The sequence below is a fragment of the Hemibagrus wyckioides genome, linkage group LG04 (genome assembly GCF_019097595.1).
Source record: "Hemibagrus wyckioides isolate EC202008001 linkage group LG04, SWU_Hwy_1.0, whole genome shotgun sequence".
Classification (NCBI taxonomy): domain Eukaryota; kingdom Metazoa; phylum Chordata; class Actinopteri; order Siluriformes; family Bagridae; genus Hemibagrus; species Hemibagrus wyckioides.
The window spans coordinates 27,325,217-27,343,273 of NC_080713.1; the positions used below are offsets into that span (position 1 = coordinate 27,325,217).

An 18,057-nucleotide genomic window follows, 5' to 3' on the forward strand; every position below is an offset into this window, starting at 1 on the left:
ATATTTTTACAAATATCCTAGGTGAAGTGTGTTGTTCAAAACAACTAGGATTAGGATTGTGGGTAAGAGCAGGACACCATGTGACTGTGACGCATGGTTAGTTTGGGAGTCAACCTACGTGTGCCGTATAAAATATAGCTGCCTACCCACTCTCAATGTTAATTGCTGAAGATGACGCTCCTTCTTCTGTGGCTCCTGGTGCTCCGCTTTTCCATCTTTTGTGGAGCATTGGAAACTCATTGCACTTTGCAGAATAATTTTGAGCCAGGATTCATGGCTGGTGGAGACTTTGTCATTGGTGGCATTTTTCCTTTGCATTACAATCAGGAAATGCCAGATCTGAATTGTACATATAAACCTGGACCGGTGCAGTGTAATGGGTATGAACGTATTAATACTGTGCAACTTTGCAAACCACTGAATTATTTTTTTGCCTGAAATCAAAGGAAATAGTGTTAAAAAATCTTTATGTATGTGAATATGTAGGTCAGAATAGAGAATGTACAATATTCTGCATAATTTTTCCTCAGCCAATTTCAGTAATGTGGCAGAGCTTTCTCATTCTGAAGTTTCAATCAAACCTGAAATAAGAATACCAAACAGCATATAATAGAAAATTCATATAAATATTATTTTCATTATTATATACTCTATGTAGAGTAGCATTTTCTTATGTAGTAGCCTATATTTTATTTGTTCAGAAGTTGTTTTTTATTATGAGAAATCTTTGTTTAAGTTACTATTTAGGAGATCTTTTTTTTTAACTAATATACAGATTTATAATAATAAATCTGTATATTTGCAAAGCGATTGTATCTTAAATTTAACTAGATATTCCAACACATCCTCCTGCTAATATGAGTGCTATTAGCAACTTTTAAAAAAAATGTGAAGAAACATCCATTTTGGAAACTACACAATAATATACACAATACACATAAAATGTCCAGTTTTATAAATATACAAACAAATTCCAGGTAATAGTGATATGCATAATATGTCATATCAGTTTGTGTTTAAAAAAAATTGTGTGTGTGAATGTGTTGGATATATGTAGGTCAAAACAAAGAATATACAGTATACTGTCATTTTTGCCTCAGCCACTTTAGTAATGTGGCAGAGATTTCTCATTCTTATATTCATTCTTTCTTTGTTCAGGTTTGATCCCAGAGCTTTCCGGTGGGCTCTGACTATGAAGCTTGCTGTGGAGGAAATTAACAACAGTAGTGAGCTGCTCCCTAATCACACTCTCGGTTATAAAATATTTGATTCTTGTGCATATCCTTTAACTGGTCAGAGAGCAGCTCTGGCTGTAATGAATGGACCAACAGAAGCTGATAGTCCCATGTGTTCAAGTGCGAGCCCGATGCTTGCCATCATTGGTGAATCTGGGTCAGCTCAATCTATTGTGGTGTCTAGAATTTTACAACCTTTCAGGATTCCAATGGTATCTTTTTTCTTTTTTTAAATTATTTTTCTTTCTTTTTTTAATGTCATGAATGCATTTAACTAATTTTTCCAAGTGTATGTTAGTGGAAAATCTTAAGCATGCTTTTCCAAATATGTGGCTGTGTGTATGGAAACAGTATAAAAACAAGACCAAGCTAAACATTTTACACTGTCCCAATTTACATACAGTAGTAAATGAATATGAAAATTATGACTGATATACAAGTCAGTGTATGAAATGTATTCTTCATGGTTCAATGTTGTACATTTCCTATTTCAGATCAGCTATTTCTCTTCTTGTGCCTGCCTCAGTGACAGACGAGAATTCCCGACCTTCTTCCGGGTCATCCCCAGTGATGCATACCAGGTGAAAGCCATTGCCCAGTTGCTGATACATTTCAACTGGACATGGGTGGGTGTGGTTAGGGGTGACCATGCGTATGGGCGCTCTGCTCTGCAGGGACTGCTTAATGAGCTGGAGGATACAAGCGTGTGTGTCTCTTATCAGGAGATGATCCCCCTGCTGTATGACAGCCAGAGAGCAATAGAGATCATCCGTGTGATGAACAGCTCCAGTGCTCGAGTAGTAGTGGTGTTTTCAGCTGAGGGGGAACTCACACCTTTTCTGAAGGACTATATGAAACTAAATGTTACTGGTATTCAGTGGATTGCCAGTGAGGCCTGGGTAACAGCTTCGGTCTTCACAGGAAGTGAGTACTACCCCTTCCTAGGAGGCACAATTGGGTTTGGGATACGGCAGGGCTATATTCCAAAACTGAAAGACTATATAACAACAGTGAACCCACAGTCATACCCATCCAACCCCCTGGTGGAGGAACTATGGGCTGCACTGTACGGATGCTCTCCCATTTCCTCTCTTACCCATAGTATTCAACTGCCTCTCTGCACTGGACAAGAGACACTCAACAAGCAACATTCTGCTTATATGAACACATCCAGTCCTCGCATTGCATATAATGTATACAAAGGTGTGTATGCTATTGCTCATTCCCTCCATAATCTTATTTTCTGCAAACCTGGAAATGGTCCATTCAATAACTCCATGTGTGCTGACAGCACTAAAGTCTATCCATGGCAGGTACAGCTCATTCTGTGTATTGTCAAAATGAATAATATGAAATAATTTTTGTAAATTACATTTTTTTATAGCATATCATAGTATTGCTCTTGGTCCACGTTTATGTTGTTTCATAGCTCCAGCATTACCTACAAGAAGTGTCGTTTACTATCTCAGGTGAGATGGTCAACTTTGATATGAATGGTGACTCAATCCCGTCCTACGACCTGATCAACTGGCAGAAGGGCACAGCTGGCAATATTGAGCTGGTTAAAGTGGGCATGTATGATGGGGCTCGAGAGGCCGGGAGTGAGCTGGTCGTTTATGACACAGCTATCACATGGGCCAAAGACAAGAGTGAGGCAAGCTGCTCTCAGAATGTAGTTCAATACATGAGAAACCAACTGTTGAAGTTCTGTAGGGTGAAGTGGCGGTAAGTTGCTTCTAAGCACACAGACCTCAGATGAGACCTGGATCAGACTTCTCTATGTGAGAAGCCAAAGAATACTATTTTAGTATAGTATTCTTTCAGTATAGCTTTCAGTGACTGGGATGCACTTGAATGAATAGCATGAATGTAACATTTTATAAGCAATAAATCAAACCTAATTACTACACTTAATTTTCCTTATTTTTCCTTTTTTTGACAGGAAAGTATGTGCTAAAAGAGACCTGAATAAAGCAAAAATTTAATTATTTTTCTTTACTCAGATTTGACACTATTTTGTAATAATGAATGAAAACAGAGTTGTTTCAATTTATTTTTATTATATCTTGTTGCATAGTTTAGAGCTTTATTGACATCTGGCTGTTTTTGTGGTAAACAGGTGCCAGTCTCTGTTTGTAGTGACAGCTGCCCTCCGGGATCTAGGAAAGCTGTCCGTCAAGGGGAGCCTCTGTGCTGCTTTGACTGTGTACCATGTGACAGTGGCAAGATTAGTAATCAGACAGGTCAGTAGGCTTAGTCATTTCACATATATTCAAAATCACAAATAACTGTTTAGATTTGTATACTAAATACATCTTTTGCTGCTTGTTTTCTAAAGATTCAGTAGACTGCATGATCTGTCCTGAGGATTATTGGTCCAATGCAGATGGAACAGAATGTATTCCCAAGATCATTGAGTTCCTTTCCCATGATGCAATGGGGTTAACACTGACAGTTATTGCTGTTGTTGGGGCTTGTGTCACCTTAGCTGTATTTGCAGTCTTTCTCTACTACAGAAACACTCCTATTGTGCGTATGAATAATTCAGAGCTGAGTTTCTTCATCCTGTTCTCCTTGACCCTGTGTTTCCTGTGTGCTCTGATCTTCATTGGGGAGCCTACTACATGGTCATGCATGCTACGTCACACTGCATTCAGCATCACCTTCTCCCTCTGCATCTCCTGCATCCTGGGTAAAACCTTAGTGGTTCTTGCTGCTTTCACAGCCACACAGCCTGGAAACAACGTGATGAAATGGCTCGGGCCTACACAGCAGAGGATCATCATCTTTAGCTGCACCCTGGTCCAGGTGATCATCTGTGCTGCCTGGCTCATATCCTCCCCTCCATTCCCCTATAAAAACACACAATATCAGCACTCTAAGATCATTCTAGACTGCAGGGTGGGATCTGAGCTGGCCTTCTGGTGTGTGCTTGGCTATATTGGACTCTTGGCCTGTTTGTGTTTCATTTTGGCTTTTCTGGCACGGAAATTGCCTGGAAATTTTAATGAGGCAAAATTCATTACATTTAGCATGTTAATATTTTGTGCAGTGTGGCTGGCGTTTATACCTGCCTATGTAAGTTCACCTGGTAAATTCACCACTGCAGTTGAAATATTTGCTATTTTAGCTTCAAGCTTTGGCCTCCTTTCGTGCTTATTTGCTCCAAAGTGTTACATTATACTACTCAAACCAGAAAAGAATACCAAACAGCATCTAATGGGGAAATAATTTTTTTTGGCTGCTCCCATGAGGACTCACCACAGAAGATAATTGATCCACACATTTTTGCCAGATATCATATATATATTTTTATTTGTATGTATATATGTATGTATATCTACCATCGAAATATTATTTAAAACAGAAAATAAACAGAAACTAAAGAAACATTGAAGAAGGGTTATTAAGTTGGATCATGCCCTATTTATATGCCAATATTTAAATTTAATACTCAGTTTTAGCATTTTCTTATCATGGTCAGGGTCACAGTGGATCCAGAGCCTATATCAGAAACACTGGCCCTGTTAAAGAGTTACACCCTGGATGATACACCAGTCAATCACAGAGCACCATATACACACATTCACACCTAGGGGCAATTTAGAGTATTTAATCCATGTACTGGCATTTTATTGGTGGTGGGAGAAAATCAGAGGCTATCAAGGACACCCACACTGACAGCATAACTGATTAACTCACAATTCTATACAAAATATTGCCCAAATATTCTACAACTTGCCTTCAAATGTTACAACATAGTATATAGGAGAGCTTATTTGACTTTTCAAGTTACCATATACCAGTGGTCTTCAATTTTGTCCTAAAAGTCTCAATTTCATCTAAGATCTGCCACATATAAGTTGCCAAAAGAAACCAAAACCCACCAAAGGTAATGTCCTTTGTCACTACAAGTAAAGCAGTTACTATACCAGTAATCCACCAGTACCAGTAATTCAGTAATCACAGTCACACAGCAATACAGCTCAAATATCAATAGGCAAAAAAAGGAACATAAACTTGCTAATAACATTTAAACATGTTAATACAACAGGTACAGTTAGCATGTACCTTTTAAAATATACAGGAAACAGTGATAATATGTTGGCTTATTTAGTCAAACTGATGGTTGTGACTGAAGTCTCATGTACTTGTAAAGCATTTGGAAAATCCTTGAGAATTTAATCATAAATGTCCTAGGGTTACAATGGCACTCTTCACAATACTGTTGTAATAGAATGTTCGTATGTCTTCTTCTCTATGAAGTCTATAAATAGTGTGTCAGAGAAGAAAAATCTCTCTTAAAAAGTGGCATGGTGAAGCTGATTAAGCACAGGTGCATGTGGATGGTGTGATGCCTTTAGGGGCCACTTGAGGTGATTAGTTGAACACAAAGCCTGCACTTATACAATAGAAATCAATTAAATTCTATTTAGTTCAATTTTAATTTGCACAGTGCTTTTAATACCATATTGTCACAAACATATACTATAAAATCCGGATATACCTTTGAATTTAATATATTTAGCCCTAATAAGCAAGCCAGGATTAAAGTATATAGCCAGTTCTAAGGGGGGGGAAAGGATTATTAATATTAATAAAATATATTTCTTTAAAATATTGATTTTTAACAATATGCTTAAATCTGAACAACTGAATAATAAGCTCAAGCCTTAACGAGTTAGTAAAATTAAATAGTTGTATTTCTGGTTTCTCAAAAACTTTCTTTTATGCATGTACACATCAAATTATAAACAACATACATGATGTACCACATCCACCAAAATTATGATTGTGGGTGATGCCATGCAACTGTAGCACATGATTCGATAGAGGGAAGTATACTTGTGCCATATAAAGGATAGTGTCCAGCCCTTCTCTACACAATGTAAGGAATCAGACATTCATCCCTGAGAATGGCTCCTCTATTTATGTGGCTACTCGTGCTCTGTTTTTCTGTCTTTATTTTCTCTTTAGATCATTGCACTCTGCAGAATGGTTTGGGACCAGGCTTCATCGCTGATGGAGACTTTGTCATTGGGGGCATTTTCCCTTTTCACTACAATCAGGAAATGCCAGATTTGAACTGCACATACAAGCCTGGACCAGTAAAGTGTAATGGGTAGAAATGTCCTCAAAAACTGTACTAGATCATCATTATTGTAATGTGAAAAGGAATTCCTAAATCGTTGTCTTTGTGCACTTAAAATAGACAATGAACTATTGACTTCTAAATGCTTTCAGCACAAAACTAAACAATTACTTAATAATAATAATAATAATAATAATAATAATAATAATAATAATAATAATAATATTATTATTATTATTATTATTATTATTATAAACTCTAACTAAACTTAGATGTGTTCATATAGGTCAGAATAAAGAATATAAACTGCAAAGTATACATTACTAAATCTTTTCAGACTTTGTTAATAATTTGCCTGTGAATGCTTATCAGTGCTGGTTCTTACTCTTACTCTTACTGACTCTTGCAGGTTTGATCCCAGAGCTTTCCGCTGGGCTCTGACCTTGAAGCTTGCTGTAGAGGAAATTAACAACAGTACTGAACTGCTGCCTAACCACACTCTGGGCTATAAAATGTTTGATTCTTGTGCATACCCATTAACAGCTCAGAGAGCAGCTCTAGCTGTTATGAATGGACCGACTGAAGCAGATAGACCCATGTGTTCACATGCTAGCCCAATGTTGGCTGTTATTGCTGAATCTGGTTCAGCTGAGTCTATTGTGGTGTCTAGGATTTTACAGCATTTTAGGATTCCAATGGTATGCATTTTTTGCAAGGAGAGAAGAATTTTTTTATTTTATTTTATTTTATTTTAGAGAGGAAGAGAGAGAGAGGAGAGATGCATTAAAGTATCCATGCATATATGACTGTGTATATGTGGGTAAATGTAAAAATCATGTTTGTATCCCTTTCAGATAAGCTACTTCTCATCCTGTGCCTGCCTAAGTAACAGACGAGAATTCCCTACCTTCTTTAGAGTCATCCCCAGTGATGCATACCAGGTGAAAGCCATTGCCAAGCTGCTGATACATTTCAACTGGACATGGGTAGGTGTAGTGCGGGGAGATCATGTGTATGGCCACTTCGCCCTGCAGGGACTGCTTAAGGAGCTGGAAGGTACAAATGTATGTGTGTCTTATCAGGAGATGATTCCTCTGTTATACAACAGCCAGAAAGCAATAGAGATCATCCGTATAATGAACAGCTCCAGTGCCCGTGTGGTGGTGGTGTTTTCAGCTGAGGGAGAACTCACACCTTTTATGAAGGACTATATAAAACTAAATGTTACTGGGATTCAGTGGATTGCTAGTGAAGCCTTGGCAACTGCTTCAGTGTTCACAGGAAGTGAATACTACCCCTTTCTTGGAGGCATGATTGGGTTTGGGATACGACAGGGCAATATTCCAAAGCTGGGAGACTATATAAATACAGTGAACCCACAGACATACTCCTCTAGCAGTCTGGTGCAGGAACTATGGGGTGCTCTGTATGGGTGCTCTCCCTTTTCCTCTGATCGTATTCAGCTGCCCCTCTGCACAGGGCAAGAGACACTCAACAAGCAACACTCTGCCTACATGAACACATCCAGCCCTCGCATTGCCTACAATATATATAAAAGTGTCTATGCAATTGCTCATTCCCTCCACAATCTTACTTCCTGCAAACCTGGAAATGGGCCGTTCATTAACTCCACATGTGCTGACAACAGTAATGTCTACCCTTGGCAGGTGACAATTCTCTCTATTTTCACAAAGAATAATGTTTAATTAAAATTCCTTTTAAAATTATTCCCAGCCTTAAAATTTTGCATATATAGCTCAATCTGTAACTTTATTGACAGGAGTAATGTGTACCCCTAATGAATAATATGAAAGTATAGTTCCTTCTGAAATTCAGAGCCATGGAATATTGTTTTATGTCCATATGGGTTACTATTACTCTGTGGTTTTATAGCTCCAGTATTACCTTCAAGAGGTATCATTCACTATTTCCGGTGAGTTGGTGAACTTTGATATGAACGGTGACTCGATCCCATCCTACGACCTGATCAACTGGCAGAAGGGCACAGCTGGCAATATTGAGCTGGTTAAAGTGGGCATGTATGATGGGTCACGTGAGGCTGGGAATGAGCTGGTCATTTATGACATGCCTGTCACATGGGCTGGAGACAAAAGTGAGGCAAGCTGCTCTCAGAATTTAGTTCAATACATGAGAAACCAACCATTGAAGTTCAGTAGGGTCAAGTGTTGGTGAGTTTGGTTAAATATTGCATCAGGCTGCTGTAGTGCATTCAAGAATCCAGAGAATGATCTTCTAAATGCTGCTCAGTTTTTACAAATTTTCACTGTTTTCAGTGAATAGGATGGAGCCCAAAATGTATGTAGCACAATTTAACACATGCAGCAAATATTTTTTTTAGTAATTAGCAATAAGCATAGCGTAAATCAGAGAGCACATTTGCCCGTTTATCTATTATACAATTTTGTTCTGTCATGTTGTTTCCAATATTGTATCTAAAATGAGAAATAACCTGTGCCAGTATGCACAAAATAGATAGCAGGTAGTGTAGTGTATACATTACACAAAATTTGTATATGCAAATTTTCTGGTTATATGTGACTATATACATAATAACAAATTTTTAAAGTTGCAATGTTAGTGGTAGCTAGTGCTCTTTACTGGTCCCTCAGCATCTGTTTATAGTGAGTGCTGAGGTGTGAGATTAAATCCAGGAGAGTGCACTTAGGGCACCTACAGAACATCAGCTAGATAAAATGGCAAAATGCTTCAGCTCCACACCACATTGATGGGCACCTCAGATATCACATATGCATGACGCTGGTATCCTTTAAAAACTACTGAATAGCTCCTTTATAAGGTATAATGTGCAATTGGACGTTCCAATCCAGATCTATTCACACAGGGAAGGCGATTCCCATTTCGATGAATGATTAGACTCTCTCTAAAATATTTTAACTCTATAGTTAATATTTTTAACCAACAAACAAAGAGAGAGAAAGAGAGAGGGAGAGAGATAGAAATGGGGAAAAAATGGCCTAAGAGTTTGCCTAAGGAGGTCATGAAATGATAATTATGTTTCATTTTAAATGGTTGCTTTACTGTGTAATTCGTAATATAAGAATTATATAATTATATAAATAATTTGTAGATATTAAGCTAAAAAATGCTTACTGACCTATGGGGGTGTTGTTTGTTGCAAACAGGTGCCAGTCTCTTTTTGCAGTGAAAGCTGCCCTCCGGGATCTAGGAAAGCTGTCCGTCAAGGGGAGCCTCTGTGCTGCTTTGACTGTGTACCATGTGACAGTGGCAAGATTAGTAATCAGACAGGTTGGTGGCCTCAGTGAAATGTTAAAAAGCAAAGATGATAAGTAATATAAATCCAGTTTTAACTATCCCTTTCTTTTTTATTTTATTAAAGATTCAATAGACTGCATGGCTTGTCCTGAAAATTATTGGTCCAATGCAGATGGAACAGAATGTATTCCCAAGGTCATTGAGTTCCTTTCCCATGATGCAATGGGGTTAACACTGACAGTTATTGCTGTTGTTGGGGCTTGTGTCACCTTAGCTGTATTTGCAGTCTTTCTCTACTACAGAAACACTCCTATTGTGCGTATGAATAATTCAGAGCTGAGTTTCTTCATCTTGTTCTCCTTGACCCTGTGTTTCCTGTGTGCTCTGATCTTCATTGGGGAGCCTACTACATGGTCATGCATGCTACGTCACACTGCATTCAGCATCACCTTCTCCCTCTGCATCTCCTGCATCCTGGGTAAAACCTTAGTGGTTCTTGCTGCTTTCACAGCCACACAGCCTGGAAACAACGTGATGAAATGGCTCGGGCCTACACAGCAGAGGATCATCATCTTTAGCTGCACCCTGGTCCAGGTGATCATCTGTGCTGCCTGGCTCATATCCTCCCCTCCAAGCCCCTATAAAAACACACAATATCAGCACTCTAAGATCATTCTAGACTGCAGGGTGGGATCTGAGCTGGCCTTCTGGTGTGTGCTTGGCTATATTGGACTCTTGGCTTATTTGTGTTTCATTTTGGCTTTTCTGGCACGAAAATTGCCTGGAAATTTTAATGAAGCTAAATATATCACTTTTAGCATGTTAATATTTTGTGCAGTGTGGCTGGCGTTTATACCTGCCTATGTAAGTTCACCTGGTAAATTCACCACTGCAGTTGAAATATTTGCTATTTTAGCTTCAAGCTTTGGCCTCCTTTTGTGTTTATTTGCTCCAAAGTGTTACATTATACTACTCAAACCAGAAAAGAATACCAAACAGCATCTAATGGGGAAATAAAAATGATCAAATATTAAACACCATCATGAAACACTTTGTGTTTGTCTGTTAAACACCAATAATTATGTGATCATAAAATATTAATCAGACTTTATTATATTTATAAAATATGAAACGTGAGTTTGACTTGAATAAAAGCAGATTCTGATTTTCTCAAATCACTCATTTACTCTTTATATTTTTGGTTCTACTGAATGTCAATTGGGATGGACTGGAATTACAGCACATCCTTTAATCTTTTGGAAAATGATGAATATAATACAACCTAGGAAAACTCAGTTATTAAATACTCAGTTATTACTCAATCTGTTTCATGCACATTTATGTGACTCACATACATCACAAAAGACTATATTCCCCTGTGCAGAAATGATGAAATTATCAGCACATATGTGACATGTGATGTGCATTAAAGAAATCCATAATGGATTTTCTTGTAGTTTGTCATCAAACATACTTCCATTTTAGTGCTCCTTTTCTCAGAAAATAGATTAAAAATGACTGATGAACCCTTGCTTGTTCTTTTTTCACTTTCCTGTTAAATTGCAATGATATTTCCTCTATGGTGCAACTTCCTATGTGGTGCAACTAAATTGAAAACATTCTCATGTCATTTAACTGTCATAGTCCATCATTATGATATATACATTTACCTCCAGTTTCTCTAAAGCTTTATGGGGACGACAATAATTATTAAAATTGTTTAACAAATAAAAATTTAAATTGAACTGAACATGAGCCACTAGTCTGCTGGACTCTCAGGAAGTTTATGCAGTGATAAGCAGCATGGTAAGTCCTAGAGTAAGTGGTGGCCTCAAAGTCTTACTGACTTTTTGTGTCATATCCTTAGACAGATTTAAAAATCCAATCCATTGGAGGAGTAGACGAATGTGGCCCAAGGTGAGAACAATCACGCCTGGAGAGCTGCCAAGTAAATCTTCAGTCCCCTACTGTCGAAAATCAGTCTAAATCAAATTTTGTTATTTTATAGATGGCCCTAGATGATTGTCATAAACCATAAACCTTATTTAAAAATTAATGGTAAACTAATGATATACTAATATTTCACCTATTTTCTTTTTTTTACATCCTTGCTTATTATGTGTCCTCAGTCTTTTGACAGGCTACATAAATATTCCTTAAGTTGGTGTGCAGATCACCATCAAATGGTAATAGGTCTCCAGTTGTGTTTATTTTTACTGCAAAATAGTTTTTCAAACAGACATAATAGATGTGCAAAATAGATTTTTTATTTAACCGTAGGAAAAGTACTGTATTTATCCTATGGATCCCAACTGCACTCTATTCAACATGATGGCCCATTTTTGGCCTCCTATATGCAAAGTGTAATGCCCTGTATAGACTGGGCAAATTTTGGTGCACTGCTTGGATACACCATCATGAAGATGCCATTCTTCTAGATTTAAACCTGTAAGATATACATTAGTCTATACTTGTTCCCTCTGGTGGTCTTTTCAAGTTGTAGTACAGTGCAGGATTGTATCATTTATTTTACATATGAAAAGTCATTGTAAATTTGATTGAAGAAATAGCACTGATAAAGCAAGCTTCAGAAATTTTGGGCTATATCTGAAAAAATTTAAAGGTTGTCACTCACATTTAATTAAAAAAAAAAATCAAGAAATCTTTGAAATACTAGCAATGTTTGGGGGTTTTATTTGTATTAAGTGCTTCAAACTGGTCAGAGATGTGGTCCTGGTGGTTATAGCAGAACAGTCATGGGAACAATGGGTGTGAGGCATGTAATATAAAAAATTTAATAAATGTATAAAACGAATAAGGAATGTATTGTTTATATTAGCAGTACACTTAAAAAGCTGTTGTGTAATCTGTTTCAAAAGTCCATATGAACTATGAATATTCTGTACTATAGAAAAAGATACAGAAACATTACAATATGAAATGTGCAAACTAGTATGTGACAAATCTCTATGGAAAGGTCAATACCAGGAAAAGTTGACACACCTCTCAGAACCAACCCACACCATATACAATCATCAGGGGCAGTGTCTATAAAATAAAGAGTGCTCATTCTTTTCCTCTTCAATTTGCTGCCAAATATGTGCATACTATATATATTTCATATAGGGTTTGTGCTCTGTACACAAACAAGCTTTGCATGTAAGCTACTAGATAAGTTTGAAGTGCGAAGCATGTTGAAGGAAGGAGACATAATGATAGGTGGCATTTTCCCAATTTATTCAAGACAGGAGAATATACTTTATTCATTTGATAACAAACCACCAATGGCAGAATGTAAAGGGTAAGTAAAATAAAACTGAAATTAATATAAAATACATTTGAGCTATAAAAACAAAACTGATGTCTTTAAATATGTATTGTTTATTGACTTAATATCCCCAACAGATTCGACTTACGAGCTTTTCGCTGGACAAGGATCATGATGTTGGCAATAGATGAAATAAATCAAGATGATCATTTGCTTCCTAACATTTCTTTGGGATATATAATTGTGGACTCTTGTTCCTCTCCTACTAATGTTCTGAGAGCTGCTCTCACTTTGATGAGCACATCAGAGCAAAAAGGCTCTCAATGTCATCCACCTCCCATACTAGCTCTTATAGCTGAATCAGGATCTTCCCAGTCCTTAGCTGTTGCTGGGGCAGTTGGACCATTTAAAATACCACTGGTAATACAAAAAAATTAAGCAAAAACTTTTAATGCACAGTTGCAGTATTTTGATATATATAACTTTTCTGTCCCTGAACAGGTGAGTTACTTTTCAACATGTGCATGTTTGAGTGACAAGACAAAATATCCTACATTTTTCCGAACAATACCAAGTGACTACTACCAAGCAAAAGCTTTGGCTTTCCTTGTTAGACAATATGGATGGACATGGATTGGAGTTATACAGTCAGACAATGATTATGGACTAAATGGGATATCAGCATTCACAAAGGAAGTGGAGGCTCATGGTGTCTGCATTGCATTTGTTGGCACAGTATTGAGGACATATCCCCAAAGCAAAATCCTTGAAGCTGCTGAACTGATAAAACAATCAACTGTCAAAGTGATTCTTGCATTTGCACCAGAGAAAGATATGTATCCTTTAATGAAAGAAGTGGTAAAACAAAACATTACAGGAATACAGTGGATTGGAAGTGAAGCGTGGGTAACTGCAGCCAGTCTTTCCACACCAGAAATGTTCAAATATTTTGAAGGAACAATAGGATTTGTTGTGCGAAAGATGGCCATACCCAAACTGGGACCAGTTCTCAAAGATATCAGCCCTTATAATGATTCACAGGCTGTTTTTGTCAGTGATTATTGGGAAACATTGGTGGGCTGTAGACCTCCATCTTCAGTAAATTATTTAAATAATAGCACAAAGATATGCTCAGGACAAGAAGAAGTTGATTACACAAACAAATTTTTTGATGTCACACAACTTAGAGTAGCATATAATGTCTATCAAGGAGTGTATGCAATTGCACATGCTCTACACCAAGGGATGTTTTGTGAAAAGCCTGAAAGCAATGTCTCAGGACTATGTCTCAATGCTTCACAGATAACCCCTAATCTAGTGAGTTTTAATTGCCTTGATGCACTAATTGGGCTCATAATTGAAAACCTTTCATTAATTATGTTGTATTTTTTGTTAAAAAGGTAACTGAGCAGTTGAAAAAAGTACATTTTGTGGATGCATTTGGAGAGCTAGTGTTCTTTGACAAGAATGGAGATCCACCTGCCTCATATGAAGTCATTAACTGGCAGATGAGAGATGGCCAAGTGGAGCATATTCCAGTTGGACATTTCAGCACCTCTGTAAATAGACAATATGTACTTGTGATTAATGAAGACAAGATTATCTGGAGCACAGGAAATTTGGTAGTATTATACAAATATTCTTTTTAAAATGGCTTTTTTTTATAAAAAAAAAAAAAAATTCCATTAGTCATCTAAGATGCTCTCTATTTCTCAGACTCCAAAAGCTGTTTGCTCAGAAATCTGTCCACAAGGCACAAGGAAAGCACAAATTAAAGGTTTACCTGTGTGCTGCTTTGACTGTATCCCATGTGCTGATGGCTCTATATCAAATACAACAGGTGAAGTGCTCTGCTTACTACTAGTGCTGAAATAATAACACTGTTCTAATCACTCATCTCTCACCATGTCATTTATTTCTACTTTAGGAGCAACAGACTGTATCAAGTGTCCTGAAGAGTATTGGTCTAATGATAGAAAAGACAGCTGCATTTTGAAAATAATAGAGTTTCTTTCATACACTGAAACAATGGGGATTATTCTTATGGCCCTCTCAGTACTTGGTGCTTGTTTAACTTTTTCTACTTTGATGGTGTTCATACACTTTAGAGACACACCAATAGTAAAAGCAAATAATTCAGAGTTGAGCTTACTGTTACTGCTTTCCCTTATATTTTGCTTCCTCTGTCCACTCACATTTATTGGTGAACTGACAGTGTGGTCCTGCATGTTGCGTCACACAGCATTTGGCATTGCCTTTGCCCTCTGCATTTCCTGTATGCTGGGGAAAACTATAGTTGTGGTAACTGCCTTCAGAGCAACATTACCTGGTAACAATGTGGCAGGAAAGTTTGGACCACCTCAGCAAAGGGCCATTGTGTGTTCATGCACAGCAGTTCAAATAGTTATTTGTATTCTTTGGCTAAATGTCGCACCACCGTTCCCAGATAAAGTTTTTGAACAACGCAGTAAAAAAATAATTTTAGAATGTAACACAGGCTCAGATACTGCGTTTTATGCTGTTCTAGGATACATTGGCCTTCTTGCCATAGTTTGTTTGGTCCTGGCCTTTTTAGCCAGAAAGCTACCTGATAATTTTAATGAAGCCAAATTCATCACATTCAGTCTGCTTATATTCTGTGCAGTTTGGATCACCTTTATTCCAGCTTATGTCAGCTCTCCTGGAAAGTACACAGTAGCTGTAGAAATCTTTGCAATTTTGTCTTCAGCTTTTGGCCTACTGATATGCATTTTTGTACCAAAATGTTACATCATTTTAATCAAACCAGAGAGAAATACAAGAAAACATGTAATGGGTAAAAATACAAAGGTTAATTAAGCAAAGGTGTAATTAATTAAAAAAAATAGAATTCTGATAAAAATACAGTGTTCTTATATGCAAAAGATATATGCTATAATTAATGTCAAATTACTTCTATGAAGGTCAGTATACTCTACTACTAGCATATTATAATCTAAATATAGTGAGAGGATCTTCAAATGTAGGCACTACTCAGTCATTTACCAAGTAAATCACAGTTATGCATTAAATCATTAAAGTTATTAAAGGAAATTGTTTTCTTGTCTTATTTTTTCATTATGTTTCCACACATTGCAGAGATGACCATCAAATTTTAAAAACAATATGTCACAATTAAAAAATTGTGAAATTCTTTCATATTTACTGAAAATCATTTGTCATACAGACTGTGGATAATATATATTTTTCTGCAATCAGATGAAAAGATGCAGTATTCAACTGAGCTGTATTTGAAAGGATGTCCCATATTTAGCCAATCAAATTGACAGTTGTGCCCTCTGGTGGTGGTGTGTGGTTTTTTTTTTTTGTTTTTTTTTTTTGTTTTTCCCCCCCTCCCCAAGTTACATGTTTGCAGGATAGTGTGGCCATGAATGCAGCAAAAAACAAACGCAACAAAACCCATATAAATAGGGAAGGTAATTAGTGAAACATGAGGGACAGGTGTGCAGAGGTGGGAACGGGCTAAGGATTGGGAGAGGCAAACACGCAAGAACACAAAACATAAACAAAGACACATGGCACAGGTATAAACAAACTCTGTCAGACCGCCCTCTGGTGTTCAGGCAGGAAACTGTCCAGCAGTCCATGACAAATGAGATGAAGGCTATCCTAGTACTATTATCTGCAGGAGCTTCAAATAAAAGACTGCAGTAAATATTTTTAACCTTACATTAGTGGGCCTAAAATAGAAATTCATGGAACAGCAAACATTATCTTAGCATACATTGAAAAGACATTTCTAAATAATATAATATTGATTAGTGAAATTATAACTGAGCTAGGAGGCCCATTCCCCAACATTTTCTATCAACATTGTTTATCAAAGAGAACAGTATGATCAATGGAGTTAAAACCTGCATTAATGTCACACAATACTAGCAAGGAGACACAACTCTGATAAGAGGTCAGTAGTAAGTCATTTACAACTTTAACCAGTGCTTGTTATCTACACCAGGTTAAGTATGTAACCCGGTTACTCGAGAAGGGAATGCTTCATGGCATAAGCTGTGTCTGAAGCTCTGTGTAAAATCACGCCGATTTATCAGCTTGGGTAGGTCATGTGACAAAGCAGAGTAGGCCTTCAAAAGGCAACAAAAAATGCAACTACATTACATTACTCCAGCTTCCACTTGTCTGAAGGAAGCACGAGTGAATGCCTGGAGTGTGGCCATTGACACAGCATCTCATTCCCATCTCAGGGAACCAAGTTACATACGTAACCTGGTGTAGTTCCCTTTTGAGGGTACTTGCTGCATCATGTCTGACACTATGAGAACGAATGCCAATACACACTGAAAGATATTCTTATATAAAAATATCCTGGAGATGAACACCCCTAGCCAGATTGCTGGACAAGGTGAAAGACAGCATGGAGTGAGCTCCCTAGAGGCAACACCACACAACATGCCTCATAGGCCTAGGAGCTACCCCTACCTAGCACAAGGTGCTGAATGGAGACTGAATTGCTTTTGTTGCAGCCACCAAGGCAGATGAAAGGGAGAGGACTTACACCTTGCACTTGAGCAATGGGTGTAAAAGCTAAGAACCTGAACTAGGTACAGCACTGGGCAAAGGGCAGAAGGCCAGCAGAAAAAACGGATGGCCAACTAACACCAGAGCCATTTCCAGGGTCAGAAACTCCTCAGAGGCTGACTCCACTTGTCAGGCATGCATTTCCGGGTTCCATGTTGCTACTTCCGGTTCCGGGACGCAACTTCCGGTTTCGCGATCTCATTTCCGGTTTCGGCCATTTTATGCTCCTCTGTCCTATATAAGCTAGCGAGCAGTCCATGCTCCTTGCCAGATGGTCTCTTCAGTCAGCCTTGAGCTTCTGAGACAGCATCCTGCCTTTTCTTCAGTTTCTGTCTGCCTGGTTTGTCTCTGCCTTCCTTCAATCAATGACTCTGCCTGTCCTACGTTTAACCTGTTCTCTGTATTTGGATTATTGGACTGTATGCTGCTTATGACTCTGCCTGTCCTACGTTTAACCTGCTTTCTGGATTTTGGATTATTGGATTGTATGCTGTTAATGACTCTGCCTGTCCTACGTTTAACCTGTTCTCTGGATTTGGATTAGTGGACTGTATGCTGTTAATGACTCTGCCTGTCCTACGTTTAACCTGTTCTCTGGATTGTGGATTATTGGACTGTAGGTGGTTGTTTCCTTT

General features: G+C 37.7%; 3 protein-coding genes across 3 annotated transcripts; all 3 read left to right on the forward strand.

Moving 5' to 3' along the window:
• Window positions 1-171: 171 nt before the first annotated feature.
• On the forward strand, window positions 172-4,466 carry LOC131352207 (extracellular calcium-sensing receptor-like). Its single transcript, XM_058388152.1, has 6 exons — window positions 172-380; window positions 1,159-1,447; window positions 1,730-2,548; window positions 2,665-2,889; window positions 3,355-3,478; window positions 3,574-4,466. The coding sequence occupies exons 1-6, from the start codon at window positions 172-174 to the stop codon at window positions 4,464-4,466; spliced, it is 2,559 nt and encodes an 852-aa protein (XP_058244135.1).
• Window positions 4,467-5,130: 664 nt separating this feature from the next.
• LOC131351539 (extracellular calcium-sensing receptor-like) lies at window positions 5,131-10,599 on the forward strand. Its single transcript, XM_058386956.1, has 8 exons — window positions 5,131-5,149; window positions 6,213-6,357; window positions 6,737-7,025; window positions 7,182-7,730; window positions 7,791-7,994; window positions 8,221-8,418; window positions 9,492-9,615; window positions 9,707-10,599. The coding sequence occupies exons 1-8, from the start codon at window positions 5,131-5,133 to the stop codon at window positions 10,597-10,599; spliced, it is 2,421 nt and encodes an 806-aa protein (XP_058242939.1).
• Window positions 10,600-12,794: 2,195 nt separating this feature from the next.
• Window positions 12,795-15,688, forward strand: LOC131351540 (extracellular calcium-sensing receptor-like). The gene is made up of 6 exons (XM_058386957.1): window positions 12,795-12,883; window positions 12,988-13,270; window positions 13,352-13,924; window positions 14,251-14,373; window positions 14,567-14,690; window positions 14,781-15,688. Exons 1-6 carry the CDS (start codon window positions 12,795-12,797, stop codon window positions 15,686-15,688), a joined length of 2,100 nt encoding a protein of 699 aa, XP_058242940.1.
• Window positions 15,689-18,057: the final 2,369 nt, after the last annotated feature.